Source organism: Antennarius striatus, chromosome 5, assembly GCF_040054535.1.
Source record: "Antennarius striatus isolate MH-2024 chromosome 5, ASM4005453v1, whole genome shotgun sequence".
Taxonomy (NCBI): domain Eukaryota; kingdom Metazoa; phylum Chordata; class Actinopteri; order Lophiiformes; family Antennariidae; genus Antennarius; species Antennarius striatus.
The window spans coordinates 5,980,753-6,001,055 of NC_090780.1; the positions used below are offsets into that span (position 1 = coordinate 5,980,753).

Genomic DNA, 20,303 nt, shown 5'->3' on the forward strand with positions numbered 1-20,303 from the left:
CTTTTAGCATTGGGCCAAGGCGCATGAGCTTTCACACATCATTTTACTGGTTGTCTACATTTCATAGAAGGAAGTCCCCAAGACAGCATGTGAAACCATCTGTACCACCACCACTTCTGCTCTTCGGACCCAGCGCCCAGATGATGAAGCGCTGTTCATCATCTCAAGTCAGGAGATGGTACCTGGAAGCTAAGGAGATGCTCGGAAATTCCTTCCAGACCACAAACTGGGATGTAATTGTGGGCTCACATTGGGGAGGATGAAGAGGGAGCTGCTCAGTGCTTCACGGATTATATGTCCTGACAGGTCGGACCACCTGTCAGGAAGGTCAAGTGTTACCCCAACAGTAAACCCAGGGTAACTAAAGAGGTCAATGCTGCTCTGAACAGGAAGAAGGATTTAAAGAACAAGAATGAGGAGGTGATGAGGAAGGCTCAGCAAGAAGTAAGACTCTGAGGGAGGCCAAGGAGAATTATAGGAAGAAACTAGTAAGCCTGTGGCACAACTGTGTGCGGAAGGTCTGGCGCGGCATGATGACTATAACTCAGTACAGCAAAGGGAGGGATACAGTGGAGGGGAACATCAAGCGAGCAGATGAACTGTACAGCTTTTTCAATTGGTTCAGCCCCCCCTCCACTCCATTCTTCTCATCTCAGACCTCCTCTGGCCCCATGGACCACCTTCTGTCCATCTCTTCCTTTCCCTTTTCTACCTCTCCAGAGCCCACTACAGAACGCCCTGCACATACTCTACCCATTTCCTCAATTTCACTGATTAGACCCCCAACTTCATTGGATCCTTTAGAACCTTCTCTTCTACTACCCTCACCCACAGTTATTACTGCTAACCAGATGATGTAAACACTGAGGAGGCTTCAGCTTAGAAAGTCTGCTGGACCTGACCAGGTCTCCCCAAGACTCCTTCGGACCTGTGTTGCTGAGCTGGGAGAGCCTCCTCAACATGCATTTAACCTTAGTCTGTGGCTAGGGACAGTCTTGTCCCCAGGTGCGGGGTGTGATGGACCCTCTCCAGTTTGCCTATCAGCCTCAGGTTGGGGTTGATGATGCCATCCCGTACCATGCGCTATCCTACCTGGACGTTTGGGGATGTGCTTTTACAATACTTGTTTTTTGACTTCTCGAGTGCCTTTAACACCACCTAGCCTTGTCTACTGGGGGAGTAACTGGCCAGCACAGTTGTGGACCCTCACCTCATAAGCTGGATCACCAGCTACTTGACGGAGATACAAACCCCATACAAACCCCAGGAGCTTGTATGGGGGACTGCTTGTCATCAGTGGTGACCAGTAGCATGGGGGTTCCACAGGAGATTGTGCTTTCTTTCCTTCTATTCAACCTCTACACCAGAATGCAGAAGTTCTGAGACACAACGTTATTTTGGCATGTATCAGGGAAGATGAGGGTGAGGGAGAGTACAGGAGAGTGGTAATAGACTTTGTAGAGTGGTATCAATGGAATTGAATTTCTGGCAGGCACGCCCCTCTTCATAGCCAGGGGTCATTAAGGGCAGGGAGGTGGAGATGGTAACTGTGTCTGTGGCTGCAGCTGGATAACGGAATGGACTGGTCAATCATCATGGACTATGTGTACATGAAGTGGCAGAGTAGGATGTGTTTTCTATGGATGCTGGCTTTTTTCAGCATCTGCTCTGAACTCCGCCGACGGTTCTACCAATTCGTCGTGTCTAGTGTTCTGTCCTACACCATTGTGTGTTGGGGTGGTGGCAACAGGCAAAGGGACATAGAACTCCCAAACAGACTGATCCACAGGGCTTGTTCTGTGATCGGACAGAGTCTGGACTCCATATAGAGAGTTCTGGAGAGAAAGACCATGTCCAAACTGAGATCAAACCTAGGAAACACCAACCACCCCCTGCACAGCACCTTCTCCCCACGGAGGAGCACCTTCAGTGGAAGGCTGCTGTCACTGAGCTCCTCCATGGAGAGACTGAGGACTGCCTTTGTGCCCCATGCCATCAGGGGGTACAATGAGACTCTCAGGAGTTGGGGGGGCATCAAGGTCAGCAAGGTCATCGACAAGCGGATGAATGGGAGGAGGAGATGGACTTGAAATTGACTGTGGTGGAACCAGGGTGTCAGGGGGATGATGAGTTATTGTATGTAGTGATGGATGCTCCTGCTCACCATGTGGGCATCTACAGTAGTTTGCCGTACAGTTCTGCTTTTTAGATTTTTTTTTCATTTAGGGGTCGTATGTGTATGTCTGTTTTAGTTGTTTGTTACATGTGTCCTTGGTGTGCTTTTCCATGTTAGTGGGCATCTGTATCTTTATTTGTGAATTTATATGCTATCTTTCTCTGTACTGTCTCCGAAGTGTAGTTATTTTCTCCTTGTGTATCTATGGTTACCTGTATTTATTATGACTGCTGCGGTGTCCTTTGGAATGTGTGAGTTATGAGAGCAGATGCTACGTAATTCCTTTGGTATTAGTAATGTGTCCGTCTGTCTTTCCATCCATCCATCCATCCATCCATCCAACCATCCATCCATCCATCCATGACTGAACAGTGTTCTTTGAGCTAGCTTTTATGTATCATGGAGTTTTCAGTAACAGGCTTCTGTCACTGAAGAAATGTCTCACAGTCCTCCTCTTTTGTTCAATTTGTGCTTCCCTAACATTTGCTTTTGTATGTCCTTTTGACTGATTATATGATTGAGTAATCCCTCGTTTATTCACGCTTCAAGATGCACGACTTCACTACACTGCAGATTTTTAGTAGGTAGTCACGTGATACCGTACTCACGTGCTATTGACTGACAGCATTCGTGTGTCTGCTGAAGGAGACTCACAGAACACAGCGCACTTCCTTATATTAAAAAAACACTTTTCTTTAATACAAAACTGTTTTAAACAGTTAATAAGAGTGTGAGAAAAGGTGAGATAAGGTGGTTAAATATCAGTATGGGGAGGGTTAATAAATGTATAAATTACCGTAAATAATAAAATAAATAGTTTTGTCGCTATATCGCTGAATTTCATTTTTCACAGGTGGTCCTGGAACACATTAACCGCGAGTAACGAGGGAACACTGTACTACTGTGCGCTGTGCAGACTAATGTGGTGCTTATGTCTCTTTTCGTTTGTTTTTACCCCTTGTTGAATGCTATAGAAAATCGAGTTAGTGTCATGGATGCAGGGTCATGTTGCAGTCACAAGCAATATATGGAAGTTGATGGTACAGCATTGGCTCATATTCATATGGAGAACACCTGGTATAAGAAGGATCTATAAATGTACCTCGTAACAGACTTCTGGAAACAAGGATTGTTCTTAATTTTTGAACTATGCATGCAATTAAATGGCATGTGCTTAGAAGTATGAAAAGTCCCTCTGTTTCAAAACCATCTATTGTCTGCGTTCCAAATGGCAGCAGGACACTATCACTATTTTTGGTTATTGCAGCCTTTTAAGAGATTGAGTTATTTTTACTTGTCACTGTCTTCACTGTTAGTAGCTGTAACACATCAAGGAGTTTGTCTTACTGTGTAATCCTCTCTTTTCAGGAGAGGACCCTGTCTAACTGGCACCCTGCTTCTACTTTTCACCCAACTCTGTCGACCCCTTGTTCATATTGGGCCTTTGTGCACCTGGTGGTGGATCAGAGCACTTTGACTAGAGGTTTTTGTGGCTGTTCGGTCTGGCGCCTCCTCCCCACGGGGCCGGCGCGCGCTCCCAGCAGCCCGTGGTGCCATGCCCCTCGCCCTCTCCATCACTGCATGCTAGACCCCATGCTCAGGGTAAGAGAAGGAAAAGGATTATGCTGATGTAGATCAGTTAATGTTAGAGTCTGAGAAGTACTTTTTAAATCCAGACCAAAGTAATAAAGAGGTGAAGCAGTGGTCATTTGGGTTCATTATTTCTTATGAAAGATTAACTAAAGGTATCCTGATTGTTTCTTTAAAGGTTGTGTTTTCAGACTGAAGAGTACTTGCAAAAGTCAGCCAAGTCATCTTATATCTTATTAAATGATAACAATACACCCCCCCCCCCACATAGAGGGAGTATAGATAAGGTTTTCTGTACACGTATACTGTTGGTATTGATTGATTAACTTTATTTACCCAAAGGAAATTAAATTTTGGTGTCATTGCAGGGTCTTGTGTATTATATTAGCACAAGCATCAGAACATTCAAGAATTGGAGAAGACCTACACACCAGTCGTTGAAATGTTGTTGTTTTAAAGGAGTTTACGTTATACAGGAGGAGGTACAGTGCGGCTATCAGGAGCCATGTGCCTCCCTCGCCCCAACAACATGGACAGCAAGTTACAGGGGGTGGGGCTAGGGGGAGTGGCTTCACTTCGACAACAGGCTGGAGGAGTTCCTCTGGAGCCGTTTATACACCAGGTTGGTAGGAGTGGCTGTGTGTAAGAAAAGTTAAAGTGAATGTAGAGCTCTATGTTTTTACCTTTTTCTGTTGCTTTACTTGTTTTCATGCAAATGTGTTTTTGCAGGTGGGAGGTCACACCAGTATGATGCGCTACGATGACCACACCGTTTGTAAGCCTCTGATCAGCAGGGAGCAGCGCTTCTATGAGTCTCTGCCTCCAGAAATGAAAGAGTTCACACCAGAGTATAAAGGTCAGTCTGCTCTCAGATGTTCAGTGGCAAGGTAGCCAAGGATGCAAATTGGACTTCTTCAATTTCTCATGCCATTTTTAACAAGCTCCAGTGTAATGCACTCTCACAGCTGTGGTGGGGGTTTTGTTTTTTCTTAAGGACAGGAGACAGTGTAAAATACAAGATATTTATTTGTCCATTCAAGTCATGTATAGGTTGAGTAGCAGTACAATAATATCATCAATAGGTTGAGTATGAGTCCAATAACATCATCGAAGATATTGACAGACAGACAGGTTCAACAAATACTTATCTAAGCATGATGAGAGCTCTGGAGGCGATGAAAAAGTCCTCCGGTGTGTTGTTGCAGAATACTCTTGGTACAGGAAAAAACTTCAAGTACAAACTAAAAAATGGATCACATCTCTTTTTATACTCTAAAGGCGTAACTATGGGAGGTGCGAATCAGTTGTTTAACTTCATTCCCTCTGCTTTTTACTAATCTTTCCCCCAGTTTCAGTAGGTACATCATGACCTCAACAAGTTAGCAGAGACATCTAGTCGACACTTTCACATGGCTGATGACACAACCTAATCAGTCACACGGACATTTAGTGCAGACAAAATTATTAAAAGATATTGACATTTACGCAAACACTTCTAAAAACAGATTAGATTCTTGCAGAATCTTTCATGACCTCGAGACTTCCTGGGGCCGTTCCTCCCAAGTGCTGAAAGATTTGACACACACACACACACTCTAGATTTTTGGGTCAAGAAATATTATTTTATTATTTTATTATATTATTTTATTATATTATTTTATTGTATAATTTATTGTATTAAAAACTTTCAACCACATACCCCCTTCCATGGCTTTTAAGCCATGGACCAAAACTTAGAAATTTAATAAAATGCAACAATCCAATTTTTAACAATGATGGCTCAGATCCAAGGCTACTGTCTCACTATTCTTCACTACAGACGGAGGCGAAAACCCCGATGATTACATTCTTGGGGAAAAATTCCTCCGTGACCCTCACTGAGCGATCGCTTTCGTAGCCTGCAGAGAAGACAATCCAAACTTAGTAGCCTCCAAAACATTTGAACATGACCCTTTCATCTATAGATGTATCGTTGCTAAATTTTAAAATCATGATTCATTTTATTTCATTATTAAAAAAAGATTTTTAAAAGGTTTTTATACTACTGATCAATCAAGTAAACACACTTCTAATATGAATTATGACATTCTGATTACTAAAAAACAAAGATTACTGAAAAACTGAACAATATGTAGTAGTGAGTTTATGAATTATCACTGAAAACTTCTTGGTGACACAAAGTTATCAGTCCTTCACAGTGTTCTCGTCCCATACTTGGCTGCATGGCAATAAGGACATTCCCCCAGAGCTCAACCCCTAATGGTGTAAGGATCTCCCTGCTTCACTGACATCGAGACGAGTGGAATCTATACATCCACCCCCCTTTGTAGTCAGACTTCCCCTCACACCGGTGGGTGAGTTCTGGCAGGAGTCCCCACCGCCGCTGTGCGTGTTGTAGAGGGACACCTCACTCATCTTTTCCTCTGGGATGAGTTGTCTGGATCTTTTCCTCTCACACCAAAACAACCTACGTCCTCAATGACTCAACATACGATGTCCTCAGTTGAGGCCGTTGCCCTTGTTGGTTCCTCAGCCGAGGAACTCTCTGGGGTTGCAAAAGCTGCAACCTTTGTTTCCAGATCAGGGTCTGGAGTGGCACCTTCACCAGCCGGTGGAGGGAGAGCAAATCCTTGGTCAGCTCTGGCTGGTCTGGTAGATGAAGTTTGGCAACACGTGTCCCCCTTTCCCAGCAAACGGACTGCAGTTCCCGTTCACTCAGTCACTTGGAAGGGACCTGTCCACCTAGGTTCAGAGCATTTTTGTTTTGTTACTTTCAGCCACACACACTTTCACACACATCCATTTCTCTGGAGACATCCGTCTGTTTTTCTTTGAGATGGGAGAAAGTGATAGTTAGTCGTCTCAGGCCTTGTGGGCCTTCAGCACCTTTGGCTGTCAATGGAGCTGTAGGAGCTGGAAAAGGTTTGTTAGTGTGAATCCAGCCTGTGGAGGAGTTCAGTGACGTCCAGGACCACTCCTTATCTCCCTTCTAATTCTGCTCTGTACATCATTATTGGTATCACTTCTCTTTGGGGAATTGAATAACTGGAAACTGTGCTGTATCATCACCCCCATCATAAACAGGAGGAGAAGGAGCATTCCCCCATTCCAGGGAATCCTTCCCTTGGCCTCCATCTTTGTCACTGAGAATGTCAATGGGTGCTTTTAAGCAAAGCTTTAAATGATACCAGGTAGGGGATCCTTTGACCTGCACTGCAGTGGAAGTGGCTCTTACCACCTCGTACGGACCCTCCCGTCGGGGGATGTTCCACTACCGTCTGAACACCTTTATGTACACCAAGTCTCCTGGTGTCACTGAAGGTGGAGACTCCTCACGGTCAGCTTTTGCCTGTAATGAGATAACACGAGCAGAGATCCTGCTGTGGATATTAGTCATTTGTCTGACATACAATTTCATGTCATTTGTCAAAATATCAAGAGAAGGTCCCTTAGCTGTTTTGTAAATTGGAGAAGGCATTGACCTGCCGGTTAACGCTTCATGTGGTGTTATTTCACTGAAGCTGCTCCATCAGTTTCTGCATTTCCTTTGGCAACCCATGAATCATTTTTCTGATGTGCAGCACACTTTATTATGGCTAAGGATCTTGGTTTCATCATTGCCATGAATAATTTCATGATCTGATCACGGTGCTGAATGGGAGAGCCGTCAGTTTTTCTGAAACCTCTTCCCTTCCACGCTGCACCAAACAAATGACACACCCCATGTGCATAGGCAGACTCAGTATAGATGTTAGCGTTTTTACCCTCTGCATACTCACATGCATACGTCAAAGCCTTTAGTTCTGCCAACTGGCTGGAACACGGCTGCATACACTCTTCCATTCAAACAATCTCAGTTTTGCCATGTTTTAACTCAATAACTGCACAACCTGCTCTGAGTGCTTCCCCATCACTGTAGCAGGAGCCGTCCACGAACAGAGTCATGTCGACTGACTCCAAAGGGATAGCACTCAGGTCAGACCTTAGTTTAGCATCTCTCTCTGCCTCAGCCACACAGTCATGTGATTCTCCCTCAAACGGGAGTGGAATGGAGTCTGCTGGGTTCTTCACCCTGCAGACATGCAATATCACATCCGGGTATTCAGGAAGTCGGCAATAGTCAACCGTTGTGCGGTTAACACAAATTTTCCTCTTTCAATTAAGTTTATCAACTTATGATGTGATAAAATCTATATCGAATAGCCCGTAGTAAGAGCTGATGCTTTTTCATACAACAAATGAGCGGCAGCCAGGTGCTGATAGCATTCTGGCAAACCTAGTTCTACCGGCGTTAGTGGAACAGAATAATAGGCAATTGGTTGAGCATGTACCTGTTTTCTGGCCTAACATCCCTACTGCATGTCCCTGACGACACGACACAAACAACTGGAACGGTTTCTCATAGTCTGGAAGAGTCAAAGCCGACTGTAGCAAAGTTTTAATAGTTTCAAAAGCAATGTGTAGAATAATGTATGTATGTGTCTATATGATGTTTATGTATAAGCATTATAGTGTATTTTGGTGTATATTTCTGTGTTGTGTGACTCTGTATCTACCACATCCCCCCTTTTTTATTTTTATTTTTTATGAGGGTAACCGTATTAGTCACAATCAACCAGACACTATTAAACTGCCAGGATCACTATAGTATCAAATCTCTATGTAAGCCACACCATAATAACAAAAATTTTAAAAATGTGTATTGAGATATCTCAAGCCAACCACAGACAAAGAGCAAATTGTCAATTTACACGTATCTAGGATGTTTCTGTGTTAGCTTTGCACACACGCTGCCAGCACAGCTCCTCCAGACACTGAAACAACCAACCGCTCATAATTAGCAATGATAAGCTAAGTAATGCTAAGCTTATTATGCTATCCAAAGCTACTAGGTTAAAGTATATTCATTTAAATGTGCTATTTTATGCTAAGCTAACATGCTAAGCTAACATGCTAACATTCTAAGCTAATATGATAAGATGATATGCTAACATGCTAAGCTAATATGCGAACACGCCAATGTATGCTAGTCTATACTAATATATGCTAGTTTATGCTAATTTGTGTCAATCTCAGTCAGAATTGTTTCAGTGAGCATCTGTGAAGTGACACACTCATCAATTAACCCAATTTTCTGACAAAAATGACTTTTAACTCCAAATTAATGTTTTTCACAAGATGGTGTTTGTAAACTGGATAACCTCCAACATGAACCCAAAACGGTATTCTTAAGCTGGATAGCCTCCAACCCCAAACATCTAAGCTTTACCCACTATTAGAGAATTTAATTCTCTAATATGTTATTGTATTAAAAACTTTCCACCATACAGCCTTATTAATCAAATATAGAGGAGTGTTGACATGTTGCTCCTCTACTCAGTGCTTTATGGTAAATGAAGTGGTGGTGGGGGGCTTTACACATGGGAACAGGGGAGTTGCACCTGTTACGTGGATTTGTCATGGCGGACCTATGTTGCTCACGTCAAGAGCGAATAAAGTTCTGAAGGAATATAAACATCGTGTTTAACATTGTTTAACATCGTCTAACATTGGTAACAGAGGATGGCTGCTAATTATAGAGTTCCACTGAAGTTTGACGAAGCTAGGCCGAACGAGTTGGAAGAATGAAGTCAGCGTCTGGAGCTGGGTCACAGAGCTGAATAAAAAGAAACAGGTGCTCGCTGTGGCTTTGGCGCTTGAAGGATGAACCCGGGAGACAGCCATGGAAATACCTGCTGACGAACTGGACAGTGATGACGGTATAACCACATTGTTAACGAAACTGGACACTGTGTTCCTAAAGGAGGAGAAAGACCGAGCATACGAGACATGATGTTTCTAAAGACAGTGCTGTGTCCATGACGGACTACATAATTGATTTTGAACAGAGATTCAATCAGATGAGAAAGTATAATATAATGTTGCCTGATGCAGTTTCAGCTTTTAAGTGAAACTACCTGCTAAAATAGCACAGAGAAAGTGCAATGTTGAAGCTGAAGTCATTCCAGTTAATTTTACATTGCTGATGGGTAAAACATTCCTGAAAAGGGCAGGAACTGTTTTGGACATGAAAAATGATAGGGCGGAGATGTTCAAGCAGCCAGTACATCTTGAGTTCACTAGTTCTGGACACTACTGCGTGGACATTAGAGACAGATACTGAGAAGAGGCTGAAGATGAAGTCCTTGCGGTCACTGAAAATATGTCTAAAAATGAGAAACATAACATTCTCTTGAAACTTCATAAGCAATTTGGCCACGCATCAGCAGATGGACTATTGAGACTCATTCAAACTTCTGGAAATAACGATAAAGAATGTGCCACTATGCTGAAAAAAATATTACATAACTGTGACATGTGCCAGAGGTACAGCAAGACCAAGCCTAGGCCCGCTGTAGGCTTACCTCTAGCTTTGCAGTATAATGAGACAGTAGGAGTAGACCTACATGAGTTGGAACCAGGGATATGGTATAATCAGATCATTGATCTCTTCACATGTTTCAGCGTCGGAAACATTGTGAAAGCAAAAAAGTCCTCTGAGATTGTGAACTCCTTCAGTCACTCATGGATAAGTGTTCATTGTCCTCCACAGCAACTGTACAGTGACAAAGGTGGAGAATTCAATCGATGTCACTGTTCAGAGACATGGCAGAAAACTTCAACATTGAGACACAAACGACAGCAGGATGCACCCCTTGGAGCAATGGGCTGTTGGAGAGACATAATCAGACCAACACTGACACACAACTGGCACACTTGCCTTAGACTGGGCCCTTATGGCACAGTGTTCATGGCTACAGTCCATATCAGCTGGTATTCGGATAGAATCCTAATCTTCCTTCTGTATTAGTGGATAAGCTACCTGCTCTAGAGGGTACCACTAGAAGTTCTAGAATAGGAGAACACATATCAGCTCTATATGCTTCCAGGAAAGCATTCAGAGAGGATAAGGAGGGCACTGCGCAAACAACAGATCCACAGATGACAAGTTTGAAACAGGAGACAAAATATATTACAAACGTGCAGACTGCACAGAGTAGAAGGGTCCAGGAGTGGTTATTGGTCAGGATGGAGCTGTTGTATTTGTAAGGCATAGTGGACTTCTTGTTAGAGTCCATCAATCTAGGCTTTGCAAAATAAATACACAGGATGATGTAAAGCAAACCATGCCAGATGTTCCTGACAGAAAGATAGAAAGTGAGAAAGGTGTTACAAGCAATGCAGCAGATAGATATACTTTATTTATCCCAAACTGGGAAATTTAGATACTGATAGTGAACAAAATACAGATTATGAACAGGACAATAACAATGACAAGGAGGTGAATACAGGAAAATCGATGCATTCTCCCACAAAGGAAGGCAATGTCACACAAACGGAAACGGAGCGCTGTGTATGTACTGACACAGTGTTTTCTGCTGCTGTTAAGCTACAGACAGGACAGGTTGTAACATTTAAGAACAAAAATGTTGATGTTCATCACAAAGCAAGAGTTTTAGGCAGAGCAGGCAAGCTGCAGAGAAACACAAAAACTGGTATAACCTGCAATATATTGAACCTGATGGCAGTTATGGGCAAAAGTAGTCAGTTGACATGTCATGTGTTTATAGTCTCAACACTGAACCAGAAAACGTACTCATAACAAAAGACATCTGATTTGATTCAGATAAATAGGATGAAATAAAGAACTGGCGCAATAATGATGTTTTTCAGGAGGTTGAAGACGCTGGTCGGAAGTGTGTTTTTACCAGATGGCTCTGTTGTCTCAAAGAAACTTCCAAGGTTATTGTGCCCAAAGCATGACTTGCAGCCAGAGGTTTTGAAGAAGTTAACATTGAAGAATTACAGAAAGATTCTCCAACCTGTGCCTCAGAATCTCTTGGACTAACGTTAGCAGTCATTTGCCAAAATCAATGGTAAGTCCATTCTATGGACATCAAATCCACATCCTTACAGGGTATGGAGCTGTCAAGAAACATTTTTGTGCCACACCACCTGAAGCAGGCAGTGATAGTGTACTATGGAAATTTAAGAAATGTGCATGCGGTCTGGCAGATGCATCACTTTATTGATACAACAAGGTGAAAGAAATTATGATGAACTCAGGTGGTAAAATGTCACAGGTTGATCCAGCAGTCTTTTATTGGCTAGATGAGCAGTTTACGGTTACTGGACTACTTGCTTGTCATGTTGATGATTTTCTTTGGGCAGGCTCACAAGACTTCTCAGCAAATGTGATCCCTTTATTGAAGTCTGCGTTCCATATTGGATGGGAGGGGCATGGGACATTCTCCTGTGTGGGGATAGATTTTGCTACTGTTGAGGGTGTGGTTCAGGTACGTCAGAACAGTGGCATTGAAAACCTGCAACCATCCCATGCAGAGGGATGCACCTCTTAGTGAAACTGAAAAAGAACAGCTGAGGTCAAAAATAGGTCAGATAGTATGGGTTGCTAAGCAGACCAGACCAGATGTCATGTTTGATACCTGTAGTTAGGCATCAAGCTTTAAAAATGCTACAGTACAGTCCATTCATGAAGTGAATAAAGTTTTCCATAGTCAGAGAGAGTGACCCTCAAGTTTCAGCATTTGGGAAACAATGATGCTCTGAACCTGGTTGTTTTCAGGGATGCTTTACTTGGTAATCTTCCGGATGGAGGAACACGGGGAGGAAATTTAATTACTCTCGTGGGAGAAGGGGGAAAGTTTTCTCCTCTATGTTAGCAATCAAAAAAATTTGACATGTGGTGAGGAGCACTCTTGCTGGAGACGCACTTGCTATGTCAGATGGAATAGATAATGCTATTTTTCTGGCAACCCTGTTTGCAGACCTTACCACTGGAAACACTAAGATGCCGTTCCATTGATATGTGTGACTGATAATCACTCTCTGTTTGATGATCTTAAGTCCACAAAAATGTCACAGAGAAGAGACTCCTTTTGGAGATAAGTGTAATTAAGGAAATCACACAAACAGAGCAAATTAAAGAGGTTCTTTGGTCAGATACAAAAACTCAGCTTGCTGACTCTGACAAAAAAGGGAGCTTCAGCTCTGGTGCTTCTGAAAGCACTGGATGAAGGACTGTGGAAGATGTGAAGGTTTTGTGGTTAAATTGATCATTAGAAAAAGCACAGATACTTGTAAATCTTCTATTTTTCCTTTCGGCTTTTCCCTTCATGGGTCGCCACAGCAAATCAGTTTCCTCCTTTTAACCCTGTCTTCTGTATCCTCTTCTCTCACACCAACTACCTTCATGTCATCTTTCATTCCATCCATAAACCTCCTCTTTGGTCTTCCTCTAGGTCTCCTGCCTGGCAGTTCAAAACTCATGATCCTTCTACCAATATATTCACTATCTCTCCTCTGGACATGTCCAAACCATCTCAGTCTGGCCTCTCTGACTTTTTCTCCAAAACCTCTAACATGTGCTGTCCCTCTTATGTACTCATTCCTGATCCTATCCATCCTGGTCACTCCCAAAGAGAACCTCAGCATCTTCATCTCTGCTACCTCCAGCTATGTCTCCTGTCTTTTCCTCAGTGACACTGTCTCTAGACCAAACAACATTGCTGGTCTCACCACAGTTTTGTACACCTTTCCTTTCATTTTAGCTGAAACTCTTCTATTACACATCACACCTGACACTTTCCTCCCCCCGTATCATCCTGCCTGTACACTCTTCTTTGCCTCTTTTCCACACTCTCCATTGCTCTGGACTGTTGACCCTAAGTACTAAACAGCTTCCACCTTCTTGATCTCTTCTCCCTGTAGCCTCACTCTTCCACTTGGGTCCCTCTCATTCACACACATGTACTCTGTCTCACTGTGACTAACCTTCATTCCTTTCCTTTCCAGGATAAACCTCCACCTCTCTAGCTTCTCCTCCACGTGTTCCCTGCTTTCACTGCAGATCACAATGTCATCTGCAAACATCATAGTCCATGGAGATTCCTGTCTAACATGTCTGTCAGCCTGTCCATCACTATTGCAAACAAGAAGGGGCTCAGAGCTGATCCCTGATGCAGTCCCACCTTCACCTTGAACTCCTGTGTCACACCTATAGCACACCTCATCACTGTGTTACAGTCCTCATACAAGTCCTGCACCGCCCTTACATACTTCTCTGCCACTCCAGACTTCCTGATACGTTACCACAGTTCCTCTCTGGGCACCCTGTCATAAGCTTTCTCCAGATCTACAAAAACACAATGCAACTCTGCCTGGCTTCCTCTGTAGTTCTCTATCAACATCCTCAAAGCAAATATTGCATCTGTAGTACTCTTTTTTTGGCATGAAACCATACTGCTGCTCACAAATGCTCACTTCTGCCCTTAGTCAAGCTTTAACTACTCTTTCCCATAACTTCATTGTATGGATCATCAGCTTTATTCCTCTGTAGTCGCCGAAACTCTGCACCAGTACACTTCTCCTCCATTTCTCACGCATTTTCTCACTATCTAAGATCCTGTTAAACAACCCAGTCAGAAAAGCTACTGCCACCTCTTCTAGGCACTTCTAAACCTCTACAGGTATATGATCAGGACCGACTGCCTTTCTGTTTCTCATCCTCTTCAATGCCTTCCTCACTTCATCCTGACTAATCTTTGCTACTTCCTGGTCCACAACAGTGGACCAGGAAATAGTCCTGGTCCAGTCTTCCAGTTTTTGTTCTCTCTCATTTTCCACGTTCATCAACTCTTCAAAGTACTCTTTCCATCTTCCCATCACACTCCTGGCACCTGTCAATAGACTTCCATCCCATTCTTAATCACCCTAACCTGCTACACGTCTTTCCCATCTCTGTCTCTCTGTCTTGCCAACCTGTATAGATCTGTCTCTCCCTCCTTACTGTCCAACCTAGCATACAAGCCATCATAAACCCCCCTTTTTTGGCCTTTGCTACCTCTACCTTCACCTTACACTGCATTTCCCTGTACTCATGTCTACTCTCCTCAGTCCTCTGAGTGTCCCACTTCTTCTTAGCTAACCTCTTTCTCTGTATACACTCTTGTACCTCCTCGTTCCACCACCAAGTCTCCTTATATACATTCCTTCCAGATGACACACCAAGTACTCTCCTACTTGTCTCCATGATCACATTAGCTGTAGTTGTCCAGTAATTTGGCAGCACCTCCTGACCACCCAGAGCCTGTCTTCACTCCTTCCTGAAAGTCAGGCAACACTCTTCTTTTTTCAGCTTCCACCATTTTGTCCTATGCTCTGCCTTTGCCCCCCTTCACCTTCCTCACCACCAGAGTCATCCTACACATCATCATCCTATGCTGTTTGGCTACACTCTCGCCTACCAGTCACTGATCTCCTCCAGATTACACTATCTACACAAGATGTAGTCTACCTGCGTGCTCCTACCTCTACTCTTATGTTCCTGCATCTTCTGGAAGAAAGTATTCACTATAGCCATTTCAATCCTTTTTTTAAAGTGAACGACCATCTGTCCTTCTGTATTCCTCTCCTGCATACCAAACCTCCTCGTCACCTATGTTTCCTGCACCAACATGTCCATTGAAGTCTGCACCAGTGACAACTCTCTCACTTCTAGGTATGCTCTGCATCACTTCATCAAAGTCCAACCAGAATTTCTCCTTCTCCTCCAGCTCACATCCTACCCGTGGAGCATACCCACTAACAACAATGAACATCACGCCTTCAATTTCTAGCTTCAGACTCATCACTCTATCTGACACTCTTTTTACCTCCAGGACATTCCTAATAAATTCCTTCTTCAAGATAATTCCTACCGCATTTCTCTTCCCATCTACACCATGATAAAACAACGTCAACCCTGCTCCTAAACTTCTAGCTTTGCTACCTTTCCACCTGGTCTCCTACACACACAGTATGTTTACCTTCCTCCTCTGCATCATGTCAATCAACTCTCGACCTTTTCCTGTCATATTTCCAACATTCAACATCCCTATTCTGAGTCCTATACTTTTGGCGTTCCTCTTCTCTTTCTTCCTACGAACACACTTTCCTCCTCTCCTTGGACCAACAGGAGTCTGATTTCCACCGGCACCGTGTAGGTCAGCCGCACCGATGGTGGTCGTTGTTAACCCGGGCCTCGACCGATCCGGTATGGAAGTCATAGGTTTGATTAGCATGTTTGATTTGGCAAAAGTTTTATGCCGGATGCCCTTCCTGACTTAACCATCTGTATTTATCCGGGCTTGGGACCGGCACAATAAGACATTGGCTTGTGTCCTCTTGCGGCTTCATTCTAACGCTGAGTACTTTGCAACTTTAATGTTAATCTGGGTACATGTTGCTTTAGTCTTTGCATATTTTTCAGTGAAGAATCAAGCTGCATAAACCACAAAAATTGTGAAAAGTCCCCAAACAAAGACAGATGTGATTTTTTTTAATTAACCCTGTTCTGGATAATGGGGGAAGGGTGTGGTTTCACTTGTCTGTGTGGATTCTCAGTTGTGGTTTCAGTTTCGCACTCTATTATCTAATAGATTAAATAAAGTATGCGCAGTTTTGAACATTTAGGTCACCGGATTAAAACAGAAATACTGTATCAATTAAAACACAAATATAAAATACCAATACCACTGCATTCAATTAAGTTATCAATTACAATAAACAGTAAAAGAAAAAAAAAGTCAGATTTTATTTGTATAGCAAATATTAACAAACTACTATCTGTGCACATAGGATATCCTCTGTCCTTAGCCATCAATTTGAGAGAGTAAAGACTCCAAAGAAAACCGAGGAGAAACTTCAGGAAGAGCTCCACAGAATGGATCCATCTTCAGAGACTGACAGATGTACAATTGATGTCATAATGACATAACTGTTAAGAGCAAAAGATCGCAGTACTGTACAAGCTGTTATTGTTTAAGTCAAAAACAAACATTCCTAACCTAGATTCTCACAAGTAACTTAAACTGTCTAGCTATTATTAATTATTAAAGTATCTATCTATCTATCTATCTATCTATCTATCTATCTATCTATCTATCTATCTATCTATCTATCTATCTATCTATCTATCTAATAATAACACAGCATCAGTCTTGGAATGATAAAATGAATAATTAAATAATTATTGTTTTATTGTAGCGTTTCACAAGAGTGTCATGAAATTTCAAGACCAGCAGATGGAGATGTGGGTTCACAAAAAAAATTTTGACTTCAGAGAAAGTCATGTTTCAGCAGTTCTCTTGTATTCAAGAGAATACAAGACAACTTGTCAAATCAAATTCTTGTTTTGACTATCTATGATGTTAACAAACCTTGTGTTCCTAGGAAGAATATAAACATGGTCAAGCTTTAGGTTATATCTGGGACAAAGGCTAATATCTGGAAGTGGATAAGAGTATGAACGTCTGTCAAATTCAATGGATGAACTGGTTAAAAACATATATATATATACATATATATATATATATATATATGTGTGTGTGTGTGTGCGTGTGTGTGTGTGTATATGTATATATATATTATACATGTGTGTGTGTGTGTGTGTGTGTGTGTGTATATATATATATATATATATATATATATATATATATATGGTATGTATATGTATATATATCCATACTATTAATCTGGTATTTAATTTGTTTTGGGTGTTGAAAAAATGCATTCCATACCTCTTTCAATGAAGCGATTTAATTATTACTATAGCAAAGCACTAACTCAGATAGATGCTGCAGTATGGTAAACATTCCTGAGCTGGTCTCTGCCTTTTACTCTGCTCATTCCTGACAGGTGTGGTGCTTGTATGTTTTGAGGGCGACTCTGATGGCTACATCAACCTTGTGGCCTACCCCTATGTGGAGAGCAACATGGAGGGAGGGACAGTAGAGCATGATGAACGTGACACTCCAGAGAGGGAGCAGCCAAGAAGGAAACACTCCCGGCGTAGTCTTCTTCTCTCTGCTTCGTCTGAACACAAGGAGGAAAGATCCGACAAGAGGGATGCGCATGACACAGAAATATCTGATAAGTATGATCATATTAGAAATTGTTATATTAAAGATACATACTAAAAATAAATTACAGTGGTACCTCTACTTACAAAATTAATTGGTTCTGGAAGAAATTACGTAACAGGGCTCAAAATTTACTTTTTTTCTTGATAGCACTGGTGCTCCCAAATTTAGAAGTTAGTCACACCAGCACAGACTTTAGGAGCACCTACCCAAAAGCAAGGCAGTGACGGAGCGATAGAGACTGCTCCGTCCATCTTCGTTCCGCGCGCCTCTCTCCCTCGCCCAGGAGAGCAGCTGCAGCTGCGCTCTCATTGTTTCCTGGCAGGACCGTGGTCTCACAAAAAAAGGCACGCCAGATTTTTTTCCCTAGTCGCACCGGTGCTCCCAAATATATTTAATAGTCGCACTGATAAAAATTTGGGCGCATATGCGACCAAAATGGCCGCAATTTCGAGCCCTGCGTAAGTAGAAAATTATGTAAGTAGAGACGCGTTTTCCATGCAAATGCCCTAATCCGTTCCAAGCCCACAAAAATGCCGACATAAATGTTTTCTAAAGCATAAAAATGCATCAAAACATGTAACAAATGTTACGATTACATTATTACACAACAAATGAGCGTTGTGCATAATGTAAAAAACAAAGAATAGAGTAAAGAATAATAATGACGGTCATTTACCTTTTACTAGCTGTCCCCATTGTTTTTTGCCCTCTTTGGTTCATTCGCTTTTATCTCATGATGCCGAACAACAGAGTGAATTCCAATTCCACCCACGCCATGCCTTAAACTCCTTAAACTTTCTTTTGATTTAATAACGTGTCGATTGTAGATATTTGGCCATATCCTTTGGCGAGATCAACCAAACGCATCCCTTTCTCATGCTTTTCTATTATCTCTTGCTTTGTTTGTATGGACAAAAAACTCTTTTCTTCATCTTTTTTCTCCTCTTTTCTCTGTCACTTTCTTGGGGTCCATAGCGAATACGTACTCAAAAAGTTATTATATTTGCGCAAAACTATCAGACTACCTCACGGGTCGAGTGCCGAATACCAAGACACTCCATAAGCACCATTCTAGCTCCACACAGAGGTGGAGTGGTATCCCTCTTAGCCAATGGGATGCCAGGAAGATACGTAATAGCCAATGGCAGAGCAGCTATGAGAATGTTACGTTCAGGAACCTGTGGGAGATTCGAGTATCAGCCGATACTGTGTTTTTATTAGAGTATCAGCCGATACTGTGTTTTTACATTACGTAAGTCGAAATTTCTTTCGTAAGTAGAGGTAATATTTTCCTGGTGAGAAATTTCGTAAGTAGAGACATTCGTAAGTAGAGGTATCACTGTACTAGTAGACCTGGAGTTAAGGATCAGTAGTAATGACATTTTCATGTAGATATTGACTTATAACAACAAATTAACAAATGAATTTAAGAAGCAGATGCTATATTGGTCACATAAAATTATACTCCATACATGGCACATTGTGGAAAATTTTGCTCTGCGTTTACTCCATTCGTAACGAGCAATGAGAAAACATGGGTCACCGGATAAAACAGGTTTGAATTTTTTTTAATGGGATTCAAACAAAAATTTCAGGCATCTCAAATTTTGTTTGAATCCCATTTACCACACCACTATATAGCGGTGTGGTAAACTATACACCACTATATAGTGGTGTGGCAAAATACTGTATGTTATCTTTGATGATAATCACCAAATATCTCAACAATCCTCTGTATTTTTCTATCCAACATTACTTCAATGACTGTCAGAGACTTTTATTATCATATATGGTGGACACGGATCTACCCTGAGGTCTTCTCTCTGCTGAACGTGCCAGGTACACCTCCCTGGGGATGTGCCCTGGTGGCACTCGCACCAGATACCCAAACCACCTCAACTGACTCCTTTTTGCGCAAAGGAGCAGCGACTCTATTTTGATCCTCTCGCGAATATCAGTGTTTCTTATTCTATCTCTAAGGAAGCCACCAGCTACCTGATTCAGAAAACCCATTTTGGCCGCTTATATCCTCAATTTTGTTCTTTTGGTCATCACCGTATTTGAGCGTGGAAACAAAGATCAAATGGTAGATGGAGAGCTTTGCCTCTCAGCATAGCTCCCTCTATGTTGCAACAGTGCACTGATGAGCATCCTTCGAACATGGTGTTAGTTATGAACAATCTGTGACTAGCACAGAAGTCCAACAACATAACGCCTCTCGGGTTTAGATCAGGGACGCCATTCCTCTCAGTCACACCCTTCTAGGTGTCTTTGTCAATGGCAACGTGTGCATTGAAGTCTGAGAACAATGGAGTCCCCTGCAGAGTTCCCATTTACGACCCCATTTAGGTTTTCCAAGAAGGCCAAATACATCAAGCTCTGTTATTTGGGGCACACGCACAAACAACAGTTAGACCCCACCACCACTCACACACACACACACACACACACACACACACACACACACACACACACACACACACACACACACACACACACACACAACCTTACACTGCACTCAACAACACAGCGGCACTCAGCTGGGAGCTTGTGGGCAGTGTTCTCTCTAATTT

General features: G+C 42.4%; 1 protein-coding gene across 4 annotated transcripts in view; it reads left to right on the top strand.

Annotated features, from left to right (window-relative positions):
* The window catches only part of ip6k1 (inositol hexakisphosphate kinase 1), a 67,892-nt gene that overhangs the window by 27,442 nt on the left and 20,147 nt on the right, over positions 1-20,303 (top strand). For 3 of the 4 annotated variants that reach the window (XM_068314956.1, XM_068314952.1, XM_068314953.1), the window contains 4 exons: positions 3,545-3,778; positions 4,135-4,388; positions 4,496-4,622; positions 17,504-17,741. In XM_068314956.1, the coding sequence (XP_068171057.1) occupies positions 4,272-4,388; positions 4,496-4,622; positions 17,504-17,741 (482 nt within the window). In that variant the 5' untranslated portion in view covers positions 3,545-3,778; positions 4,135-4,271. The remainder of the gene's footprint in view (positions 1-3,544; positions 3,779-4,134; positions 4,389-4,495; positions 4,623-17,503; positions 17,742-20,303) is intronic. The other variant, XM_068314954.1, reaches the window with a different exon arrangement.